The sequence below is a fragment of the Protopterus annectens genome, chromosome 2.part1 (genome assembly GCF_019279795.1).
Source record: "Protopterus annectens isolate FY-2018-M chromosome 2.part1, PAN1.0, whole genome shotgun sequence".
Classification (NCBI taxonomy): domain Eukaryota; kingdom Metazoa; phylum Chordata; order Ceratodontiformes; family Protopteridae; genus Protopterus; species Protopterus annectens.
The window spans coordinates 1,566,538,990-1,566,561,739 of NC_056729.1; the positions used below are offsets into that span (position 1 = coordinate 1,566,538,990).

At 36.5% G+C, this 22,750-nt stretch overlaps 1 protein-coding gene across 3 annotated transcripts in view; it reads right to left on the reverse strand.

Moving 5' to 3' along the window:
* CHD5 (chromodomain helicase DNA binding protein 5) overlaps nt 1-22,750 on the reverse strand; it is a 2,140,358-nt gene that overhangs the window by 1,009,012 nt on the left and 1,108,596 nt on the right. For all 3 annotated transcript variants that reach the window (XM_044063016.1, XM_044063014.1, XM_044063013.1), the window contains exon 18: nt 2,282-2,413. In XM_044063016.1, coding sequence (XP_043918951.1) covers nt 2,282-2,413 — 132 coding nt within the window. The remainder of the gene's footprint in view (nt 1-2,281; nt 2,414-22,750) is intronic.

Here is a 22,750-nt window from a genome sequence, read left to right on the forward strand (position 1 = left end):
GAAGGGAAAAAATGAAAGCTAACAAGGACTGCCATTGCTCTTACAGTAAATTATCATATCAACTACATTACAATGTTTCATGTGGGGTAGATGCCCCTCGAAAACTACTGTCAGCACTTTCTTAATAAAATAAGTTCTACATGTCTAGCCTGCTTACTGACACTGCCTTAAAGAAGATTTAACAGTTGTTTGTTCACCTGGAACACAAATTTAGAAAGGACCTTTTAAGCAATAACCGATGACATCGGTGTGGTATATTAAGATTTACCCAAGGTTGGTGTGGTTTAATCAGAAAGGCGAAGCCCAAGTGATTAAATAAAGCCAACCGTGGGTAAATCTTAATATACCACACCATGGAGTTAGTTATTGCTATTATACAATGACATTATTTACGAAAAAAAAAAAAACGTACTTTTCTTAATGTCTTTGTATAATGGCGGCTTACTGTCCTTCAGCGGCTGGCACATATCCTGTTGCCTTTTTTGATGTACTGTGCATGTGTATGAGACTTGCATTCCCACACATACCCAGTACATCAGTGCTTTGGAAAGGAAGCAACGGAGAAAAGTAGGTCTCCGTTGCTCCGTTTTTGTCTTTTTTTTTTTTTTATTAAAAAAAAGTTTTGGACAGTTTAGGGGTAGGAGAGAGACAGAATGGAGGAAATACAAAGAAAATCAGGTACGTGTCTTTAGTTTTAAATAACATACCTGATTTTCCTGGTATTTTCTCCATGCTGTCTCTCTCTTGTATGTCCGGAGTCTGGACTACAGATTTTTTTTTTTATTTTTGTTTAAAAAAAATATATACCAACAGACCTTTTGTCATTAGTATATTCTCGAATTTACAATCGGCACGCTGGTTGGGTTGGCCAATCAGCGTGCTCATTTTAGAATATTAATGGTCAGTCATTGTATAATTAATAATATTGCATATTTACAATTTCTTCCAAGATCCACTTGCAGGAGGTCTACAGAAATCAGAACCTGTGTTTTGGTTGTGTTCAGAATCTCCAGAGGAAAGCATCATAAATGTACTTCAAATGTGAAACACCATGACCTTCATTTCCTTAGCTGAATCTTTCCTTCACAACATTCAACTTTCTTGGGGACTACTACTACTACTAATATGCAAATCAGCTAGCATGCATAATAAAATTTAAAAGAACTCGTTTTCAGTAGCTAATTATATCATTTTGCTGGTCTGACTACTTTGTTACGACAGCCACTATAGGGATCTGTTCCCCCTCTACTCTTATTTGTTTTCACCCTCTAACATTTCTTCACTCTCCAAAGAGAACTCACAAAAACTGCTGTGCCATTGTCCTTAGACCTCTGTATACATTAAATTACAAACTACAAAAATTCACCAATTTTAACAAAAGTTGCTACAGTATTTTAGAAATCATGTGTGTATATATATATATATATATATATATATATATATATATATATATATATATATATGAGAGTATACTGCTCTTTGGTCACATTTAGAAATGAGTGTCATGCTGGTGTGTCTTTCCCAAATATCAACTTGAGATAAATGGCTAATATTTAAATGTTACAATAGTTTTCTGGACTGAAGCATGTTCAGCAAGCCTAGATTTAATTGCAGCAACTCCAAAAGTCATGCTGTAGTAACACAAGGAATCTTCACAGCATCACCATTATTTATAAATGACTTCTGAAAATCAACATTTACTCTATGAGGGTTTTACTGCATTACTAAAATGGTAGATAAATACAATGCATGGTTGCTGGTGCTACAGTATGCACTGTCTCAGCCACCTTTGCAACTGTGCTGTGTGTGAAAAGCATTTTTAAATAAGGTTACTAGAGCAAATTTGGAGTTGATTTTATTAATGGATACTGGGGGTTAAATCCCCTGCAAATAAGGTATTGGGAGAGGGCTTTGTTCCCTGTAAGAAAACAAAGAGTTCAAATTCCATATTGCACTTCATACTCAACTCCTCAAGTTAACAATCATTACAGGTAACATTTCTGTGCTAAAAGAGTCCAAGAAACAGAACAAACAACTGAAAAAACTCAGGTTAGATCAGGAATGAAAAAGTCTAAGCATCTAAAGCTTTCATATATTCTACTATTCTCTCAAATAATGTGTGAGATTTAAATTCACCAAGAAAAGGAGTTCTGCAGTGAAACTGGTTAATTTTCTAAAAGGACAGATGGACCAGTAATGTGTGTTTTAGTTCAGTAGATAGCAGAATGACACTAATAAACTAAGAGCGGAACATCTTCAGTGAACTGTTTGCCAAACATACCTGGGAAAAAATAAGCACTCTGTGTCCGCCATCCTTCAATTTTCTCAGCATCTTCTGAAGCAGCATTAGTTTTCCAGAGGATTTAATAAGGGAACTGCCATCATATGATCCATTTGGCAAGACAGGAGCTTCCTGCAATCAAACCAAGAAATACTAGACTCTTAGTAGAAGAGTTTATGTCATGTCTTAATGAAGAACAATGAAACTTTATTATTTTTTCATGTTGCACAGTTACTTTTTTATTTCATAGCAAAATGTATGCTCCTTTAATATTAAGCTACAATCACCATTATTCAACTGTACAAAAATATGACATTAGATATGCATAACGTGGTATTTATTATTTGATGTAATGATTGCCTGTTTATCATCTTTAAGGTTTTCCAAGCTTTACTTATCTTTAAAATATATTTCTTTTTATTGCGTTTTTCATTTTATATATATATATATATATATATATATATATATATATATATATATATATATATATATATATACATATAAAACTTTATATGTATATTTCCGCGGTGGTACAGCGGTAGCATTGTTACCTCACAGCAAGAGGTTCTCCCGTTCAATTCTTGGCTTGGCTTGGGAGTGCCTTCTGTGCGGAGTCTGCATGTCCTCCCTGCAGTTGGGTAGTGTTCGAAAGACATGTGTGCGTAAATGGGCGTGCCTTCGTTGAAGGTTGGGCGTCGAGCTGGCACCTTGGCGTTTCATAAAAAAATCTACTGCCAATCATTAGCGGACCAGAGTTCCGCTGTGGCGACCCCTTACCGGGAAAAAGCAGAAAGACAATCAACAACATATAGATATATAAACTAAATAAGCTAATAACTAATAATAACTATATAAGCTAAACTTGAGGCCTGTTACAACAAAATCTGCAAATTTGCAACCAATTCTAAGAACTCTTCCCATCATTGTCACTCCCTACACACCCTAAACTGGCTAGAACTCCACAACCACCTAAAGTACCAACAACTTACAACAGCCCACAAACTCATCTTTAAACCAGCAGAATGCCCCTCTCTTGCTAAATCTCTAACACCCTACACACCTACCCGTACCCTGAGATCCACAGGCCAAAACCTGCTGCATGTACACAAACCCATCCACCCAACTGGTAAACTACTACTATCCCACACTATAGCCAAACAATGGAACAATCTCCCCACACCACTACGTAATATACCTAACCACAACAATTTCAAATCCATGCTTCTCTCCCATCTCTCCTCCAAATGGGAATGTCCTTCACATGCTCCCACCTAAAACTCCCACACTACTAATTCCACACCTAAATCATTTCTTTGCCTACTTTAACTTAATTCAGAGATCTTGCTCAGAACACCTTTTCATAAATCTTTTGCATGCATGCCTCTGGCCTACCTTACTCATATTCTCAAACTTTCATTGTTTGTTTTTCTTATCCATTGTACCCATAATATTGTGTTCCTCTGTAATATTGTTAAGTTGTCTCTATTCATATGTATTTGTATGTCTGTTTGGGGCTTTTCCCCTCGGGTCTCCACTGAAAAAGGGTAATTCTTACCCAGCTGGACCAACCCGGTTAACAAATGCAAATAAATAAATAATATATATATATATATATATATATATATATATATATATATATATATATATATATATATATATATATATACATATATATATATACTATATATGTATATATATATATATATATATAGACACACACACACACACACACACACACACACACACACACACACACACACAATACTTGCTAAGTAAATGTAACTTACAACTGTTGTTATTCAAATACAATTGATGGAGTGCTGTTGCTGACCTCTAAGATTACAAACAAAAACAGAAGACAGATTTAGGGGCAGTACAACGCTGCAGTGGTTAGCACTTCTCCTTCATAGCACTCAGTACTCCAAATCAGTTCTTGGCTGGGCTGTCTTCTGTGTGAAGTTTGCATGTCGTCTCATTGTCTGGGACTTCTATGGGTGCTCTTGTTTTCTATACATTTATTTATTTATTTATTTATTTTATTAGACATTTGGTTACCAGGAAAGTCTGACTGGGTGGAAAACCCATTTTAAGCAGAGGCCTGGGGAGAAAAGCTCCAAAAACAATACAGAGAGAAAAAAACAAACAAGGTAATTTTAGCAATGATGAGACAATTAAAATACTAATGCATAAGAATTCTCATGAAAAGAAAATTCATAATACTAATATATATAAAAATAACACGTAGGGGTGCATTTGTATAATCTTTATCATGAACGTTTGAGGTGCGCAGTATATTTCATATTGATACATACTGATACAGTAGTTTTCATATTTGTATTTAGACATATGTTTATACATGTGAAGCAGAGGTTGTTGTAGATAAGTTAAAATAAGAAAGTTACAGAAGGCTCACTTAGACTTTGTATAGTGGGAAACGTTTAGTGAGAGAAAAAGACTGAAAGTGATATTGTTAGTGGTCTAAACTGTAGAAAATTAGTAGAGGGAGAGAAAAAAAATTAAAGAGTGGGGAAGGAAAGTAAGTAAAATTTTAATGAGATGTATTAAGTTTTGGATAGAGGCTTAGAAGAAAAAAATGCAAAATATGTTATAGAAAGTATACAACATGGTAGAAAGGGGTGAAATAAGGGGGGGGGGGTTGGTAACATTCTACACAGGTGAACTTGCAATCCTGCACACTGACAAGAGATGATCAAGCCAAGTGTTCATAGGTTCATAGGTAGGTACTAGGCTATCGGCCCAAGGGCCTACGTAAGCCTAGCCAACAAGGTTCCCTGGCTTACGCCTCCCAAGAAAGTTATTTTTCTGTGCCACTGTCGAGCAGAGACACAGAAGTGATCCCTGGGGTGTATTTCCTATTTCCCATCCACTCATCAAGATTTTTCTTGTAGAGTGCTAATGAAGAACTTTGCTTGACATAGATGGGTAGCCTGTTCCAGAGTATGGGATGTCTCTGGGACAGGAATCTATCCCTCCAGCATGTCCTGTTTATTGTGGTGACAAGGTTTAGGTCCCTAGAGCATGTAGCTCGGAGGGATTGGGATTTCTTTAGGTGTAGCATGTCCAACAGCTCTGGGTTTGACATAGCTTTATATGATAGGCAGAGATCACCTCGGAGAAGGCGATATGCTACGGAGTAAAGCTGGAGTTTTTTGAGGCGGTCAGTGTAGGGCGTTTGTTTGAGGCCAGTAATCCTCTTTGTGAGGTACTTTTGTGGCCTTTCCAGCTGCTGCAGATATCTTGTGAGGTACATTCCAAAAGGGGCGTTGTAGTCTATAATGGATCTAATCAGTGTCGAGTAGAGGCGAACAATGGCCTCTTTTTTCCTGGATAAGAACCGTTTTATGATGAGGTATGCCACGTAGAAGGACTTCCTGACTACTGTGGCGATGTGACTATCAAAGGAGAGACTACTGTCCACTTGGGTCCCAAGGTCTCTTATCACATATTCGGTGTTAAGTAGATTGCTGCCTATGTGGTAGTTCATGGGTACAGAGTTTTTACCAAAGGGGATGACACTGCACATTTTGGCATTGAGCTTGATGCCATGGCTCTGACACCAGTCATCTGTCTCAGCGAGGCCCTTCTGTAGGATGTCCACATCATTTGGGGACTTGACTATGGCTCCTTGTTTGCAGTCATCTGCGAACTTCATTATCCAGAGGCCTTCTGTGTTAGCCTGTACTTCAGAGAAATAGATACCAAACAGGAGAGGTCCCAGGATGGAACCCTGTGGCACTCCGCTTGTCACTGCTTTGAGGTTGGATTTGAAGTCTGCAACTTTTACAGTGTGGGTTCTGTCAGTGAGCCAGTTGGCAACCCATCTTGTGACGTAGAGATTTATACCTAGTTTAGTGAGTTTAGCTATAATTCCAGAATGGGGGATGGTTTTGAAAGCCTTAGCGAGGTCAAGATAGGCTGTATGAACCACCTTACCCTCATCTACGGCTTTGGTGACTGCCTCAAAGAAGTCGATCAAGTTCAGGAGGCATGATCTGCCTTTCACAAACCTGAACTGGGTGGGATCCAGAGTTTGGAGGTTATCAAAGTCTTTGTTTATGAGTTCCATGATGATACGTTCCATGGCCTTGCAGACCAGGCTCGTCAGGCTAATAGGTCGATAGTTCCAGGGATCAGTGGTGGCTCCCCCTTTGTGGAGTGGGATAACTGTTGCTGTGCGCCATTCAGTGGGCACAAAGCCTGATGAGAGGCTATGATTGAACATGGTGCTTAAGTGGGGAGCCAGTTTGTTCTGAAGTTCATGTAATCATCCCATGGATGCTGTGTTTTTGGCTTTAGAGAGTGCAGCTTTTACCTGCGTAGTTGTGATTACATGGACTCTGCATTCTCCTTGTATAGATATGGGCCCTTTAGGGGGTGAGGGGGGGGTAAAGTTAGCAGTGAACCTACCTGCCAGGATGTTGGCAATATCAGTTGGTTCTGTAATTTCCGTGCCTTTGTGCTGTAACTCAGAGCAACTCTGGGTGTTGCCATCGAGATTCTTGACATAACTACAGAATGCTTTGTGGTTGTCCTTAGAATTAGTGGCGATTTTGTTTTCATAGCTAGCTTTGGAGGATCTTATAAGGGATCTCAGCGTTTTACTGAGGCTGACCAGGGAGCTCCTCCACTCATGGGATTTTACTCTCTTTTGCAACAGTTTTTTCCTTCTGTTGTACAGTTTGTTTAAGGCAGGGGACCACCAGATTGGCTTCTTTTTTTGGAGGATCACATCTTGGTTCTGTTTGGGATAGCACGATCCACGCACTCTAAGTACTTATAGAGTAAATTTGTGTATGATTCAGCAGTTGTAACTGTATTGTCCATCTGCATGGGTGTCATGAAGTTCACCACTTCTGTCTAAGTTGGCTTTGGAGAAATGTTTTACCGTGGTTTCCTTAATGGGGGGTGGGGGCGGGATGTGGATATCAAGTGTGATTAGCTTATGGTCGGATCGGACCAACAAGGAGTTGACTTCAGGTGTGGAACACCGGTCACTCATGTTGGTAATGACTAGGTCTAGGATATTGTTGCCCCTGGTGGGGGTGTGGATAAGTTGATCCAGGGCATTGGAGTTTATGAATTCCAGAAAGCGTTGAGCTAAGGAGTTGGTACACGAGTAGTTTTCCCAGTTAATGGTGGGGTAGTTGAAGTCGCCCATTATTAGGGTGTTTGGTTGAACCCTAATACTTTCCAGTACATCAAGAAAAGAGGAGTGGGAATCCTGGGGCATGGTGGGGGATCTCGGATTGCAGTTTTGCCCAGAGTTAGTTGCACTTGGATAACCTCGGATGCATTATGCTGAGCAACTAGCCTGGAGGTGTGGATATCCTTAATGAACATGGACACACCTCTGCCTTTGGTGTTTCGGTCCAGGTTACATGGCCGAAAAGTGTGGTATGAGTTATAGCCTGGTAATGCAGGGGTGCTCTCTGAAGCCTTGAACCAGGTCTCAGTCACTGCACTGATATCGATGTTCTCCATTTTAAGGAGTGCCTTGAGTGAGTGCATTTTGAGATTTAGACTTCTAGCATTGAGTAGCATTACTCTCAGTTTATGCTTGCCCGTTCCTGTTACGGTGGTGAATTTGTTATTTGAATCTTACCTAAAAAAGGCACTATAGGGGCAGCAACAGCCTTAGCCAGTATCCGGAATCCCAGGGGAGACAGGTGCAGGCCATCTGTGGCAAAGCATTGTGGTCTGTCGACCATGTCATCCCAAGCAGACAGATACTGGATCCCCTTAGAATGACACCAGAGGCTTAGCCAATTGTTGAAGTCAATAATTTTGTCCTTGTACTGCGGTATCATTCGGGACAATGGCAGAATGCTACTCAGTGCTAGGGTCATACCTGCCTGGGGTGTAAGATCGGAGAGCTCTTCCATGTCTCTTTTCATGTAGTCCAGGGAGGTACATCTCAAGTCATTCACACCAACATGGACAATGACAGAGTCATATTTGTAGTTGTTGTGGAGTGACCTGAGTGTGTGGGTTATGTGGCGGATCCTGGCACCCGACAGGCAGCTGACAGTAACCTTCTCCTTGTTTAGCCTGGTGAGTGGGACATCAGTGTGCCTGACTATAGAGTCACCTATGATTAGTGTGTTGAGTACGTTGTTTTGCCTTATTGGCTGTGGTTGAGTGGCACACTGAGTCTGTGGGCTATGTGTCATTTGGGTTGTGTTGGGGGATGGAGGTTGCTTGCGTTTCTTCTTTGGAGGTCTCTGTTGCTTGGACAGATTATTATTGAGAGCCTCCATGAATGTTTTTGTGTTACTATGTATGGATTTTGGTGGTGTAGATTTAGTGAGACTATGTGATGAGTGTAGTGTGGTGCAAATGTTTACCTTCTCCTCATGACTATCAAGTTCAGTCTTGGTTGGAGAGAGCTTTATCTCCAGTTTGGCTAGATAAGTGCATCTCTCACAGGTTGTAGTGTTGGATGGTAGGAGGAGAGGGTTGTCTGTGTACATGAGGCAATTTCTACATTGCCTCAACATGCCCAGATTCATCAGATAGACAGGAGAGAACACTGGCAGCTGACCCTTGGACATGCCTGAATAAAAAACTATTTTCCTCTTGATAAGTGAGGAAAGTGAGTACAAGAGCTGTTTTTCTCTAAGCAAGTATGTGTGTATGTATTTTTTTCCTGTGACAGACTAGTGTCCCATCAAGAATTAACATCTTTGCCCTGTGCTTACTATATGCTGAGTAAGTCTCTGGTTCTTCAGTAAACTTCTGCAGGATTACTTGGAAAAATGAAACACGAAAAAATGAAACAACCAATGTATCAAAAAAATGTTAACCCAAATGTCAATAAAGTAATTATTTACTTATTTATTGACATTTGATTAGGAAGAAGATTCAGTGGTATAGATTAGAAAAGCATGGATATCCTAGTTCAGCTCTTCTGTAGTTAATTCTGGCTGCAGACTTCTCAGTGGCAAACTGCCAGCAGCCTCCAAGATAAGACTAGCCCTGAGGACCTCCAAGATGGCTGCACACTGATCAACAGCTTAACTTCACCTTTCCCAGTGTGAAAACAGAAACTCAGAAAAAGCAGTACTATTGAAATGTTTTTATATAAAATTCAGTTACTGGCTAGTAAGTACACTAATGCCCTGGATGCCAGCAAAGAAGAAATTTAGAAAACTTGAAAGAAAATCAACCAGAAAAGGTGAAGCAACAACACTGTCTGGTAAGGATTATGTAGCTGTTCAGCAAAAAGTAGTTTAAGCTTCAGCTTTGGTTCAAAAGGTGGATTCTAGAGGAGAAAAAACAAGTCAAATATACTCAGAGGTGATAAAAATGTATGGAACAGTGAAGGAATATATCAACTCAAATAAAACGCTAGAAAAAAGGAGAAGCTTTAACACTGCAAAAATCAGAGTGAAATGACAAATAAAAATGGCTATATATGAGACTTCTCAAAAAGAACTGTTTCAAAAAATAGTAGAGTTAGAAGACACAGCATACAGAAATTAAGCAACTTAATTGAAATGGCATATTGAATGTATGCTCCAAACATCGTCATGAGAAAGCAACCAAGACCTGTACTAGTATCAATGAAATCATACTAGCAGAAAGAGCTGATCCTGACAAAACTGTGTAAGAAGGGCAAAGTATTAAAAATTGGAGACAGCAGAGTGTTTGTAAAAAATGATTATTCACTGTACACGAGGCAGAAGAGAAGCAAATTTGTCCCAACATTCAGGGAATGTTGAGAGGTTGGTGTGAGACTCAAGCTACTGTATCCAGGTATCTTCAGAATATTTTCTCCTGGAGGATCAAAGTAATTTTTTGATGCAGAACAGACTATGGAAGAAATTAAAAACCACAGGAGTTAGTTAGAAGACTCAGGTGTACCTTGGACTTAAACCAGAGTCTAGTGTTAGGATATGGAGATGAACAGGAAGAAGACCACCAACACTGAAATTAGTAAAGAAATGGGAGGCTATAAAACATCAATCACATGTGTGTGAAATATGGCTTTGTAAGAAAAAGTGCCTGAAAAAAGGATGGACTTTTGCTGACATTCTTAAACTTGTGGGTAGACTAAAAAACATATACCCACTTTATGTCACTGATGTTTAGAAGGACAGTAAAAGGGGAGGTAAATGTAAATAACATATATTTTGTTCTTATTAGTTTTTCTATAAAACATTTCATTATATAAACTGCAGGTTTTTACATAGTAAAACAGTTTCATATAGTGTGTAGAAAGGGGTACTTTAAATGTGGGGTAGTCTTTTCAATGACTGTTGTATGTGTTAAAGATATTAAAGTAAACATGTATTTTTTATTTGTAAGAAATATAGGCTTTACAATATAAGAAAAGAAAGGCTGTACAAAAGCAGGTTTAATGTTAAAACACTGTGATCTTGGGTTGCAGGGATAGGAGTGGGGTGTAAAAGTGCATTCATTAAATTATATTACATATAGAAATAACATATTTTCTCTGATTTCTACAAGCATGAATGTTTATATCAATGCCTTTGGCTTAAGTTATAAACAAGTGTTTTTGTAAGAAGTAGTCTTTAAAAATAAGACAAAATAATGAAAGCCATAAAAAATGCTAAGTTTCTTACAACTACAAAGATATTAGCTTGCTATTTTTCTATTAGCAAATATTTAGTGGGATTCAAGGAGTCTGCACCTGAAGGTAGCTGTACATTCTATTCAGAGTGAAATTTACAAAGATTCATTGCTGACTTCTTACAGATTGAGACAAGCCGTCTGCAGGTGCAAGCAATTGTTCTTGAGAGTTCTGAGCATTCTTTGCTGAGGGAATTCAAAATTTAAAGGTATAATGGCAAACAAATAAAGTCTGAAATTATGAGAAGTGAATATGAGATAGCAGCCTCCCTAGCAGCCTTAATACGTTAATGGATTTAACAGTGTACAATTGGTTTTATGTAAAGCTAACCAGTACACTTTTTCTTAGGGCTAAAGGGCTAAAAGTTAATGTTTTCTGAAATCATACACACTCTCTTGAAGATCTGGAAGGGGAACAGAGATAAGAAAACAGCATACAGCAATCAGTGTAAGTGGGAACATGGGATGTAGTATGCACTTTAGAATGAGTAACCTTAATTTTAGGTTAGGAAATGTCTGTGGGTGGAACTGCCAATTTGGGTTAATTGTTCCTATCTGGTGGGTTAAACGTCATTGTTTGAAGATGTACATATCTTTGCGTGTTTGTTCTAAGTTGTTATGGTATGGAGGTGTTTTGAAAATGTGTTCAATTTTTGTTTGAGGGTTTTAGTTACAACAAAAAGTCTTGAAAATGTGATATAGGTTCAAATAGAAAAGAGAAGAAGCAACTATATAAAAGATCAGCCTGCCAAACATTAGGCTGTGCATGTAACACAAAAGCCGGGAATACACATTCAAAAAACTGTCATGTATAAGAGGTAGAAGCAATCACATTTTATCACAATGGCTACTCTATACATATTATCTTGAAATGTAAATGGCCTTACAGGTATCGACCAAAAGGAAAGACCAGTGAATTATATTGAGAAATGCAGAGTGCACATACAAATACTGCAGGAGACACATTTGGAAAGAAATCAGCATATGAAAATGACAAAGAAAGGATTTCAGGGGACTTCCAAGATGGCTGCATATTGAATAACAGTTTATTTTCAGCTCCCCCAGTGTGAAAACAGAAATATCTGGTGGGTCAAACTTCATTCTTTGAAGATGTATATAGCTTTGTGTGTTTGTTCTAAATTATTAAGGGATAGGGGTGTTTTGAAAATGTGTTCAGTTTTTGTTTGAGGGTTGTAATTAAAATACAAAGTCTTGAAAGTGTGACATAGGCTCAAATGGACATGAGGAGAAGCAACTATACAAAAGATCAGCCTGCCAAACATTAGTGTGTGCATGTAACACAAAAGCTGGAAATATACATTCAAAAAACTGTCATGTATAAGAGGTAGGAACAATAACATTTTATCATAATGGCTACTATATATATATATATATATATATATATATATATATATATATATATATATATATATATATATATATATATATATTATCTTGAAATGTAAATGGCCTTACAGATATTGACCAAAAGGAAAGAGCACTGAATTACATTGAGAAATGCAGAGACACGTTTAGACAGAAATGAATATATTACTGTGACAAAGAAGGGAGTTCAGGAGACTTCTAAGATGGCTGCACATTGACTAACAGTTTAATTTCAGCTCTACCAGTGAGAAAACAAAAACTCAGAACAGAGAGAAAGTTAACTCATAATTTTGGGTAAATTACAGTAACTGGCTAGTAAGTGCACTGCCTGGATGCCAGCAAAAAAGAAATGAAATTCAGAGAACTTGAATGAAATTTAGTCATAAAAGGTGGGGGGAAACAGTGACTGGGAAGAATTCTGCAGCTGTTCAGCAAAATGCAGTACAAGCTTCAGCTTTGGTGCAAGACATGACTTCCAGTAACCTAGAGGAAAAAATAAGTCAAATGTATTCAGAGCTGATAAAAATAAATGAAGCAGTGATGGAATACATCAACTCAAATAACAAAAGAATGGAAAAAAGTTGAAGAAACTTTAAACAGATATTCAGATGAGGTGATAAAACTGCAAAAATCAGAGGTCAAAATGAAGAAAAGGCTGGCTGAATATGAGAATGCTCAAGAAGAGATGTTTCAAAAAATAACAGAATTAGAGGACAGAGCTCATAGGGAAAACCTGAGATTATCTACTATATCAAAGAAGCTGGAAGGAACAGACTGTATTCATTTTATGAAAGCACAATAAACAACTGGACTGGTATTTCACAGGAGGAGTTGTTAACTGAAAGTGCACATCATGCGTGTGCTTCAAATCTGGTCATGATAAAGCAACCTAGACCTTTAATAGTAAAGATGCAATCCTACCAGGGGAAGGAGTTGATTCTGACAAAACTGTGGCAGAAGAACAAACTACTAAAAAGTGGAAGGCAGTCGAGTGTTTGTGGAAAATGATTACTCAATATACACCAGGGAAGTAGGAGTAAATTTATTCCAGTAATCAAAGAATGCCAAAAAGCAGGCTGTCAGATTCGAACTACTGTATCCAGCTATCTTCAGAATATTCTTTCCTGGAGTGACAAAATAATTTTGATGCAAAACATACTAAGGAGGAAATACAAAGGTTTTTCCAATAAAAATTGAAGCTGTGAAACTGAAGGAGATTTTGGTTCATGTTCTTCTGGTAATAAAGACCACAGAGAGAATGTGGCAGTAAAGCATTTCCAATGTTTCAATGGAAAATGCTTGAGAGACAGAAAAAAGCAAAAGAGTTAACTAGAAGAACAAGGAGTACATTGGAAAGGAAGCAGAAACTGGATTGGGAGATGAAGATAAACAGGAATAAAACTAGCAACTCATAAGCTGACAAATACATATGGGATTATAAAGCATTAATTATATTTGTGAAACATGACAGAACAAGAAAACCTGGAAATAATGGGCTTTTTTGACTTTGTTAAACTTGTAGGGGACTCTAAAGCATATGCCCTACTTCATGTCATTAATGTTTAGATGAACACTTAGGAGAGGGGAAGAGGAAGGAAAGAGTTAACTATAAATAAAACAAAATTGCATTCTTAACAGTAATATATTTAGTGCATAAGATAATATGCATGCTGTGGATTAAAGTTTTCTCAGTTATTTTCAAGTGTAATGAGGATACTGAAGTAAAGAGGTGCACCTGTTTCTTCCCTTCTTTTCCCTTTCTCCTTGTCAAGTTTTAAGACATGTAGGCACTGCAATGTAAAAAAGAAGAGCAGTCTGATCAAAACAGTATGATACACAAAAAAATGATGTCCTTTTTCTCATTCTTGCATACGGGAATTACTGGATTGAGGCCCTTTGCTTGATCTACTAACAAGTTTTAACAGAAAGCAAATAAATAAAAAAGCACACTGAATATAATAAAGCTTTCCTCTAGCAAATAAATAAGTAAATGCTTGTAAAAGCAGCTCCATATCTGATTCTCATGTCAACATGGAGATAATATGATAAAGAGCAATAAAACAGAATACTTATTACAAAACAAACTTTGAAAGAAACATGCAGAACAAGTATATTTGAGCTTTTTCATTCTTTAATTGTAAGAACTTCCTCAGAAATGAGAGAACCGAAAAGGACACATTAATAAATACAGTAAAACAGAATATCTTTCAATGGCTAGGAGATAATATTTTCTGAAAGCATTCAAGTGGTTTCCCCTTCTGAGATAGCAATAAAGATGAGACAAAGCCAGACAGCACTTAGTAGAAGCACAGGCTGTATCATGCATTTTAGCATGGATGACCTTCCTTTTAGGTTAACTCAAGTCTATGAGTGTGGCTGTCAGTTTGGGGACAATTGTTCCCATTAGAAGGGTAAAACTTCAATATCTGAAGATGTACATATTTTTGTGTGTTAGTATTAAGTTAATAGGTTTTAGGGGTGTATTAGGGATGCATTTGTTTTTTTTTGAGGGCCTTTAATAAAACATAAAGTTTTCTAAGATGTGACATAGGCTCAAATGGATATGACAAGAAACAACTATATAAAAGATCACCACGTCAAACAGTGTGTGCATGTAACACAGAAAGCTGGATCAAAATACTTAACAAAAAAGCTGCTATAAATAAAAGGTGGGAATAATAACTTTTTAATATAAAGACACTTTCTATACTATCTTTAAATGCTAATGGTCTCACAGATATATACAAAAAAAGAAAAATAATGAACTATATTAAAAATCTATGGTGCAAATAGATATGCTACAGGAGACGCATTTAAAAGAAATGAGCATGTGAATTTGATAAAGAAAGGTTTTCAGGATGGTTATTCAGAAGAATACCTGGGACAAAGGAAAAGAGGAGTACTTATATTAATTGCAAGAGGAACTTCAAGGATAAAAAAGAAAATAATGGCAGATTTGTAGTGCTAAAGTGGAGTTTAAAAATAGGGTGGAAATAAAAGAAAGAGAGATATGGTTAAGAAGTAACAAGAATTATACGGAGGGACTGACAAATGTTAAAGTATTACAGAATAGGGGGAATCCCACAGAACAAGAAAAGGAGCAATTGCAGAATGCAAAACAGAAAATAAAGGATTACCCTGATAATATGTATGTGTTTAGAAAGATTGTTGTTAAGCAACTGCTTTTTGATAATAATGCCAGATCACAAAAGCTTTTAGCTCAATGATTCAGGGAACAAAAAGTAGAAAGAGTTGTTGCCAAGCTTAGGGAACCTATAACAAGGAAGACAACAAGATGCCTATAGAGGTACGGAAAATATTTTGGAAAATTTATGAAAGTCTGTATAAAGTAGAGAAATATCAATCAAGAAAATGTAGACATGGAAATGTTTATGGAAGAATTAAATATGCAACAATTAGAGGAAGAGGAAGGTCAATTACTAACAGTTAGTATAGGAGGAAATTAGATAAAAATGGTGATGTATAACCAATCCACAGGAAAGTTTCTAAGAATAGATGGCGTTCCTATGGATGTTTGGAAGTTAGGTGGGAAAAAAACTGATAAAAATCTAGAAGATTTTGTTTAACAGTATTTTAAGAGGAGGAGAAGCACCAACATCCTGGAAGAAAGTGGTGCTGGCTGTAATACCTAAAGAGAGTAAAGACCCATCAGATCCAGCTTCATACAGGCCCATTTCAATCTTAAACCATGAATATAAAGTGTTTATATCTAAAAGAATGGCAAAGGTGATGCCAACATTGATAAATATGGATCAGTGTGGTTTTGTGGAGGGGAGGTAAACATTTGGCAACATTAACAGAACAGTGATGATCCAGAGGGAAGCTGAATGTAAGAAAATACCACTGTTGGTGGGTCCTTATGCAGAGAAAGCATTTCACAAGAGTAAACTGGGATTGCATGAGTAGGGCAATGGAAACATTTGCTTTTCCTGATATAATAATAAGATTAATTAAGAGGATATATGAGGGACTGGAGGCAAAAATTAAAGTGGGAATGTCTGAACAGAGGAACCAGGCAGGGGTGTCATCTTTCCACTTTGTTATTAGCATTATATTTAGACTAATGGCAAAGAAAACAAGGGACTCAGAAATTTAAGGATATAATTGGTATGGTAATCATGAAAATTTGGCTTTATTTGCAGACAAAATTACTCTGTACTTGATAAAACCAGAAAAGGACACTTCAGCATTGTGGAACATTCTCAGACAGTTTCAACTCTTTTTGAGATATAAAATTAAAAAAAAGGCTACTGCTGTAAACTCTATACCAACATATGAATTAGTTCAGCAAGCAAACCCATATTTATAGGAACATGATAAAATGGAGTATTTTGGGGTATGGGTTAAAAAGAATTCTGTTATGACTGTTAAGGATATGCAGGAAGAGACTAAACAAAAAAAAATACAAAAATTGAGAAATGGAAATGCTTGTTTATGGATATGGCTAGCAAGATACAAGCACTGAAATGTTTTTAGCCCCTTTAGTTTTATATACAGGTCAGGCATATTTTTATCAACCAGAGAAGCTGTGGGCAGTAATTAATAAAACGTTGAAGGATTTTACTCGGCAGGGGACGAGGGCAAGGGGTCAAGTGGGATAAGTTGATCCTTCCAACAGAACAAGGTGGTTTAGGATTACCTGATTTGAAGGGATATTTTAAAGCTATACAGTTAAGGCTCATATACATAACACAAACAGATAGCTATAATTCAAAGGGAAAGGGATGATGGAGCAGGGAAGATGCAGATCCTAAGGAAAATAACAATAGCCATACAGAATGCTATTCTACTTTTGGCTGAAAAGTAGAAAAGTAATGAAGAAGTTAAAAAAATAGAAACTGAGTTATGGAGTACCTGCAAGGTGAAGGATTCAGTGTAGAAAATCTAACTCAGAAAACACCAAAGTAGGATAGAGCAATGTACATCCAAATTAAGGAGAAACCAGTGGAACGGGAAGCAACTGGTCAGTTCCCATATGAAGATATTTTGGAGCTTTCCATAGGAAACTAGTATAAACATTCAGTTGAAGCTGGACATCAAGGTAAGTAACAGGAAACTGTGGCAACTCTGATGCAGTCAATGTTAAGGAGTGATAGGTCAGTGAGTTCTCCTATGACAGAGCAATGGATGACACAGGATGAAATTGAACAGAATGTGCCACAGGAATATGCTGTAGAACTTTCTATAGAATGTTCCACCTGGTTTGAACAGCGCTGTTTCTTTAAAGTCTATTTTAAGGAAAAGGGGCTTGCCCCACTGATTTTTTATTGCAAGTTTTTATTGCCTGCTTTATATATTTAAACTGTGAATGTATTTTTAGTTTTTATTAAGGTCTGAAGAAGAGGGTAGCCTTGAAAGTGCTCACCTTTTATTGGAATAAAGTGTGTTTCACTCTACAGCAAATACACCTTTTTCTTTACAATATATTTGTGTTTTGGGTTTATTGGTTCCATCACTTTCTTACTTTTTGATATTAAGATCAATAAAAGAAATAGACTACAGAAGGTTAATAAAACCCAAAAAGTTAGAAGTCTGATAAAACAAATGAACACAGTAATTAAGACTGTCCATAGAGATCCATGCAATATAACAGAAGTAAACAAGGTATTACTGTGGATCTAGATTAACAACAGATAAAATTCTACCACAAGAACACAGGGTAGTAACAGAAAGGAAGGGGAGAAACTGAATACTATCATGGAAGAATTAAATAGAGAAAACTATAAAGCAATTAAGAAGTGTCACTGTTAGAAGAGTATAGAAGGGGAACAGATCAACAAAAATACTCAGAAAGATGTGATAAAAGTAACGCGCAGTATCAGAACAGATCAGGATCTATCATACACTATTGCAAATAAACTAAAAATCTTAGTACATGTAGAAAAACTTAAAATATATGCAAATAAATATAAAGGAAAAGTACAAAATAAGCAATTTATTATTGACCTCAAAATGTTTTATAAAGAATCGGGAAACAAGGCAAAAGGAATTGAAAGACCACCCAAATAGATATATTTTTGAGAAATATCTATGAAGATACTGTGGAACATGACAAAGATGCATGGATAGAAATAAAAGACAGAATAAGAAATTCAAAGGTCCAGGATATGAAATGGGATGAAGTAATAGCCAGAAAGATTGAAATAAAGTTAAGAAAAGCCTCCAACTGGAAAACCCCAGGCCCAGATGCAGTACCTAACTTCTGGCTAAAAGTATTAAGATTTTAGTATGAAGATTTAGCCATGATTAATGATGATTTACTGTACATGCACATCCCGAACAGCCACCAGCCTGGTTAACAACAGGAAAAAAAATGCTCCTACTACTACTGCAGCTTTCCTGCTTTAAAGGTTGCTTTGCACATTTATCAAGACCAAATGACATTCTTATATCATCTGAAAAAGTTATGACTACTTGTATTTGTGCTTTCAGTTTGTTATCTGATGAGCTATACAGTTTTAAATCATTGACAAAGAGAAAATGAGAAGTCTTTGCACGTTGTTGCTTTCTGGTAGCCAAATTATAACCATGACCTACTCTGTTAAGCAGACAGCTTAATGGGTTAAAGGCACGGCAAAAGAGCAGTGGTGACAGAGAGTCACCCTTGAATATCCCCCTTTGGATTTTTATTCCTGGAATAATACTTTGTCCTTTATCATGGCTTAACTACAAAGTAGTTTGCCACTGTTTCATGGTCTCTGTGATGTACTTTATCAGTGTAGGGTGTACCTTATACATTTGTAAGCACTCTTTTATCCATGAATGAGGGATACTGTCAATTGCTTTTTGTAGTCAATCCATGCCATACCTAAGATTCTTCCCCTTTTTACAATTCTCCATTATGACTTTTTTAACAACAAATGATCCTCTGTTCCATATGACTTTCTTTTAATACCATTTTGTTCTATTGCCATAATTGAGTTTTCTGCTAAATGACTATAAACCCCCTCTGTACAGATGTTCATGATACTTGAGACTCAACTAGATTGGGGTGTGCAGCTGGGCTTGTAAGGGCCCTAGTGGCCATAGAACCTATATGAGGGAAGATATTAAGAGAAAGTTCAGAGTGAAGAAACACCCTTGGGTGAGATCCAACTGTAAAAGTGATTAGGGGTGACTGTAACATTGGGGATGCAGAGGGGCTTTGCTCCTATAAAAAATATTTTTTTGTGTGTGTTTTTATGAGTTTTCTGTTCATCAGTTTCAGCATGTAATTTACAATGAATGCTGATCTGAAAAAATGTTGTTTGCATTTGTATACAGAAACCATTACAAGTTTATCTTTTTTTTATTCTGGAGCATAATCATGGCAATCCATACACTACATGTTTATTTTTACTACGGCAGATAGATCTAGCTGATAAAGTTTAACAGCTTAAAATAACTTGCCATATATTTACCATTTGTTTTTCACAAGAAATAAGGGGTCACAAGAATCTGTTGATATATATGTGATTGAAATGAGACAAACAGCCAAGGACTACAAATTTTATGAGCTATGTGAGTCATTTTTCAAAGATATAACTGTCTGTGGTATTAAAAACAACAAAGTAAGAAGTAAACTGCTGTCACAGTGTGAGTTACTTTGAACAAAACTGTGAAAGTGCGTGTAGAGAAGCAGAACTGACTGACATACAAGTGACAGAGTCTGCTAAGGATCTGCATGTTTGTAAAATGAAATTAAAATCTGTGGATACTGGACAGAATAAATCTGTCAAGGCAAAATACATTGTGAAAATGTCTTCAGACATTATGGTGACAGAGAAATCTACTCCTAAGCAAAAGCATGATGATGCAGCTAAAACTGAGAAGTGTACAGTCTCATCAACTGCCACTTTCATCAAGGTGTGGCCATTAACATGACATAAAGCTATAAGCAACCACACAAAACAAATGTGAAAAGTCAAAATACAACAGCCAGGAACCACTTTATGACATAAAGCTATGCCTGGCACTTAATAGAGAATGCAAGACGTGTGTGCTGCCCAAGCATTTTTGCCAAGTTTGCAAGTCTAGAGTAAATTAAAATAGGACATAAAATATTATGTAAGTAGCTGGTGCAAGTAAAACTAATCATTGTTCTGCCTCTGACTTGAATAACTCTCTAACTCAAACAATTCCCTTGCTTCATCAGACCTGTTTAGGAATGAAGCTAATATATGTGTAGAGACTAATATAATGTTTCTTCACTGGGTATAGAAGCTCAACAATGTTGATACTGTAAAAATCTTAAGAGCGAAAAGTGGTTCATAAATGGGAAATATCTCTCACTTAAGCTTGATATTGGAACAGAATGTAATAGCATAACTCAGAATGCATTTAGAAAACTAGTCTGGAAAGGTTCACTGCTAGAGTCAGTCTAAACCTTCACTAATGACTCATGGATACAAACTAAAATCACTGGGTGAGAAAGAACTGGGTTGTGTGTTTAAAAGCAAACAGAATAGAATGTAACTTGTGTTACTTGTACAAAAACAAAGAAAAATATAAATTAATAAATTATTACAGAAATTATTTCTTTTACCAGTTGGAACATCATAAATGAAAAAAAACACACTGAATAGACAATATAGTTACAATTATTTGTTTTAGCTATATTGTTGATTCAGTTTGTTTTTTGTTATAAAAATAAAATCTACTGTCGCAAGCTGTACCGATCCAGAAATTAAATGTTTTGGGCAAACTGGCTTAAGAACAAAAAGCAACAGCACAACATTAGAAGTCAAACTAGAACCTAACAAGATGATTTTCAGAGACCAGCATTCACACGTCTACAAAGTCAATGATTTGCAAGTTCAAGTGAATTGATCTTGCCAGGCCATAGGCACAAATTACTAGAGAAAAACACAGAGTAAGAGATTTAACAGCACAACAACACACAATACTATCATACTAAAAAATAAAAGACAATAATTCAATGCTGCACTAAATGAACATGGGCAAATAATTGTAATATAAGAGAAAAATTGATACATTGAAAATAATTGTCTTTACTCATTTGCTTTTAAATATTCATTTACATCTGATATAAACTTTAATCTTCTTCTGAAATGAATTAAGTTTAAGTTCATTAGTAATATAAGTTGAGGCTTTCCTACATTTCACACATGTATGCATATATATGTATATAAACCAGGACATAAAAATACTTCAAAATGTCAATTCATATGCTAAATATTAGGTGAAGTATATGGAAGGGAAAGCCCAATGAGTTAGCCTTTGTCTATAAAGCAGGAGGACTTGAACAGGTTTTAGAAGTGAAGCTGTCTTCTGAAATAGTCTAAAGTCAGGTATTTTCTGAAATTCCTGTGAGAGAGCACTGCAGGTGGAAGGAGCAATCTTAGAAAAGGATTTTTACTAATGGAGAGTATATAGAGGATATACAAAACTACTGGGCTTCTTGATAGCAAAGGAAGTAGTTGGTTGTTAGCAAACATCTCAGAGGTAGACAGTAAGAGCCTTAAAGTAGTTTATAGGTTAGACTGTTAAGCAAAAAGTTGGTTCAGGTAGTAACAAGAAACCAATTACCTTTTTGGATAAAAGTGCAGTGCTATTCTCTATTATCTGCCAAGTACCTTTTTGGATAACAGTGCAGTGTTGTTCTGTATTATCTACCAGGTGAGCATATCAAAGGACTTTATTTTCTGTCTTTTGGATAAAGGAGATGTTCGCTAAGAAGCTTATTACAACACTGGGTAGGCTGTATTCAACCTTAGGAATCCAAGAAAAAACAGTGAACCAAAACCAAGAATCCAAATAAAATTGTCCAGCAGGAACAGGACCCGGAACTAAGTCCACTACCAAAAGTATTGGTAAAATCAGGTCTTTATTAAGATGAGACAGGATAAAATGAAAAATGAAAAATGAACCAAGCGCTTTCACTCGGTTAATACCGAGCTTCTTCAAGGTACAATAATACAATAACGTCAATTCACAGATACTAAATAGTGAAACACCCGATCACATGACGGAATTAATTCATTTAACTCATGTGTAAACCACTTCTTGTTAGTTAAACTACCAAGTGTGAAAAAGGCAATAATCACTCAACACCACAAATAATAAATAATAAACCCTGTCTATGCCTGTAAAATGGTAATAAACCACTATCACACTAGTGTAAACATTGTTCTTATTCTCGTAATCATAGTTAATGTTCAATCTAAACAAATACGTAGTGTTTCACAAACAGGCTCTTCCAGTCAATATACGGTGAAAAGTAAAAAATTGGTTAAAAGCTAAAAACTATGGTAATAAGTCAAAAGTCTCAATCAACATAAAAAATATTCATGTTTGATTACATTTTATAGTCGGGCAGTTCTCAACTTTAAAACACTACTAATATTAATATTTTCATTTAAACCAGGAAACCTACCCACGTCTAATTTTAATTGCCAATAGAGTTTGTGGTATTCTAACCTGGCCTCCCAATTACCTCCCCTTATGTCA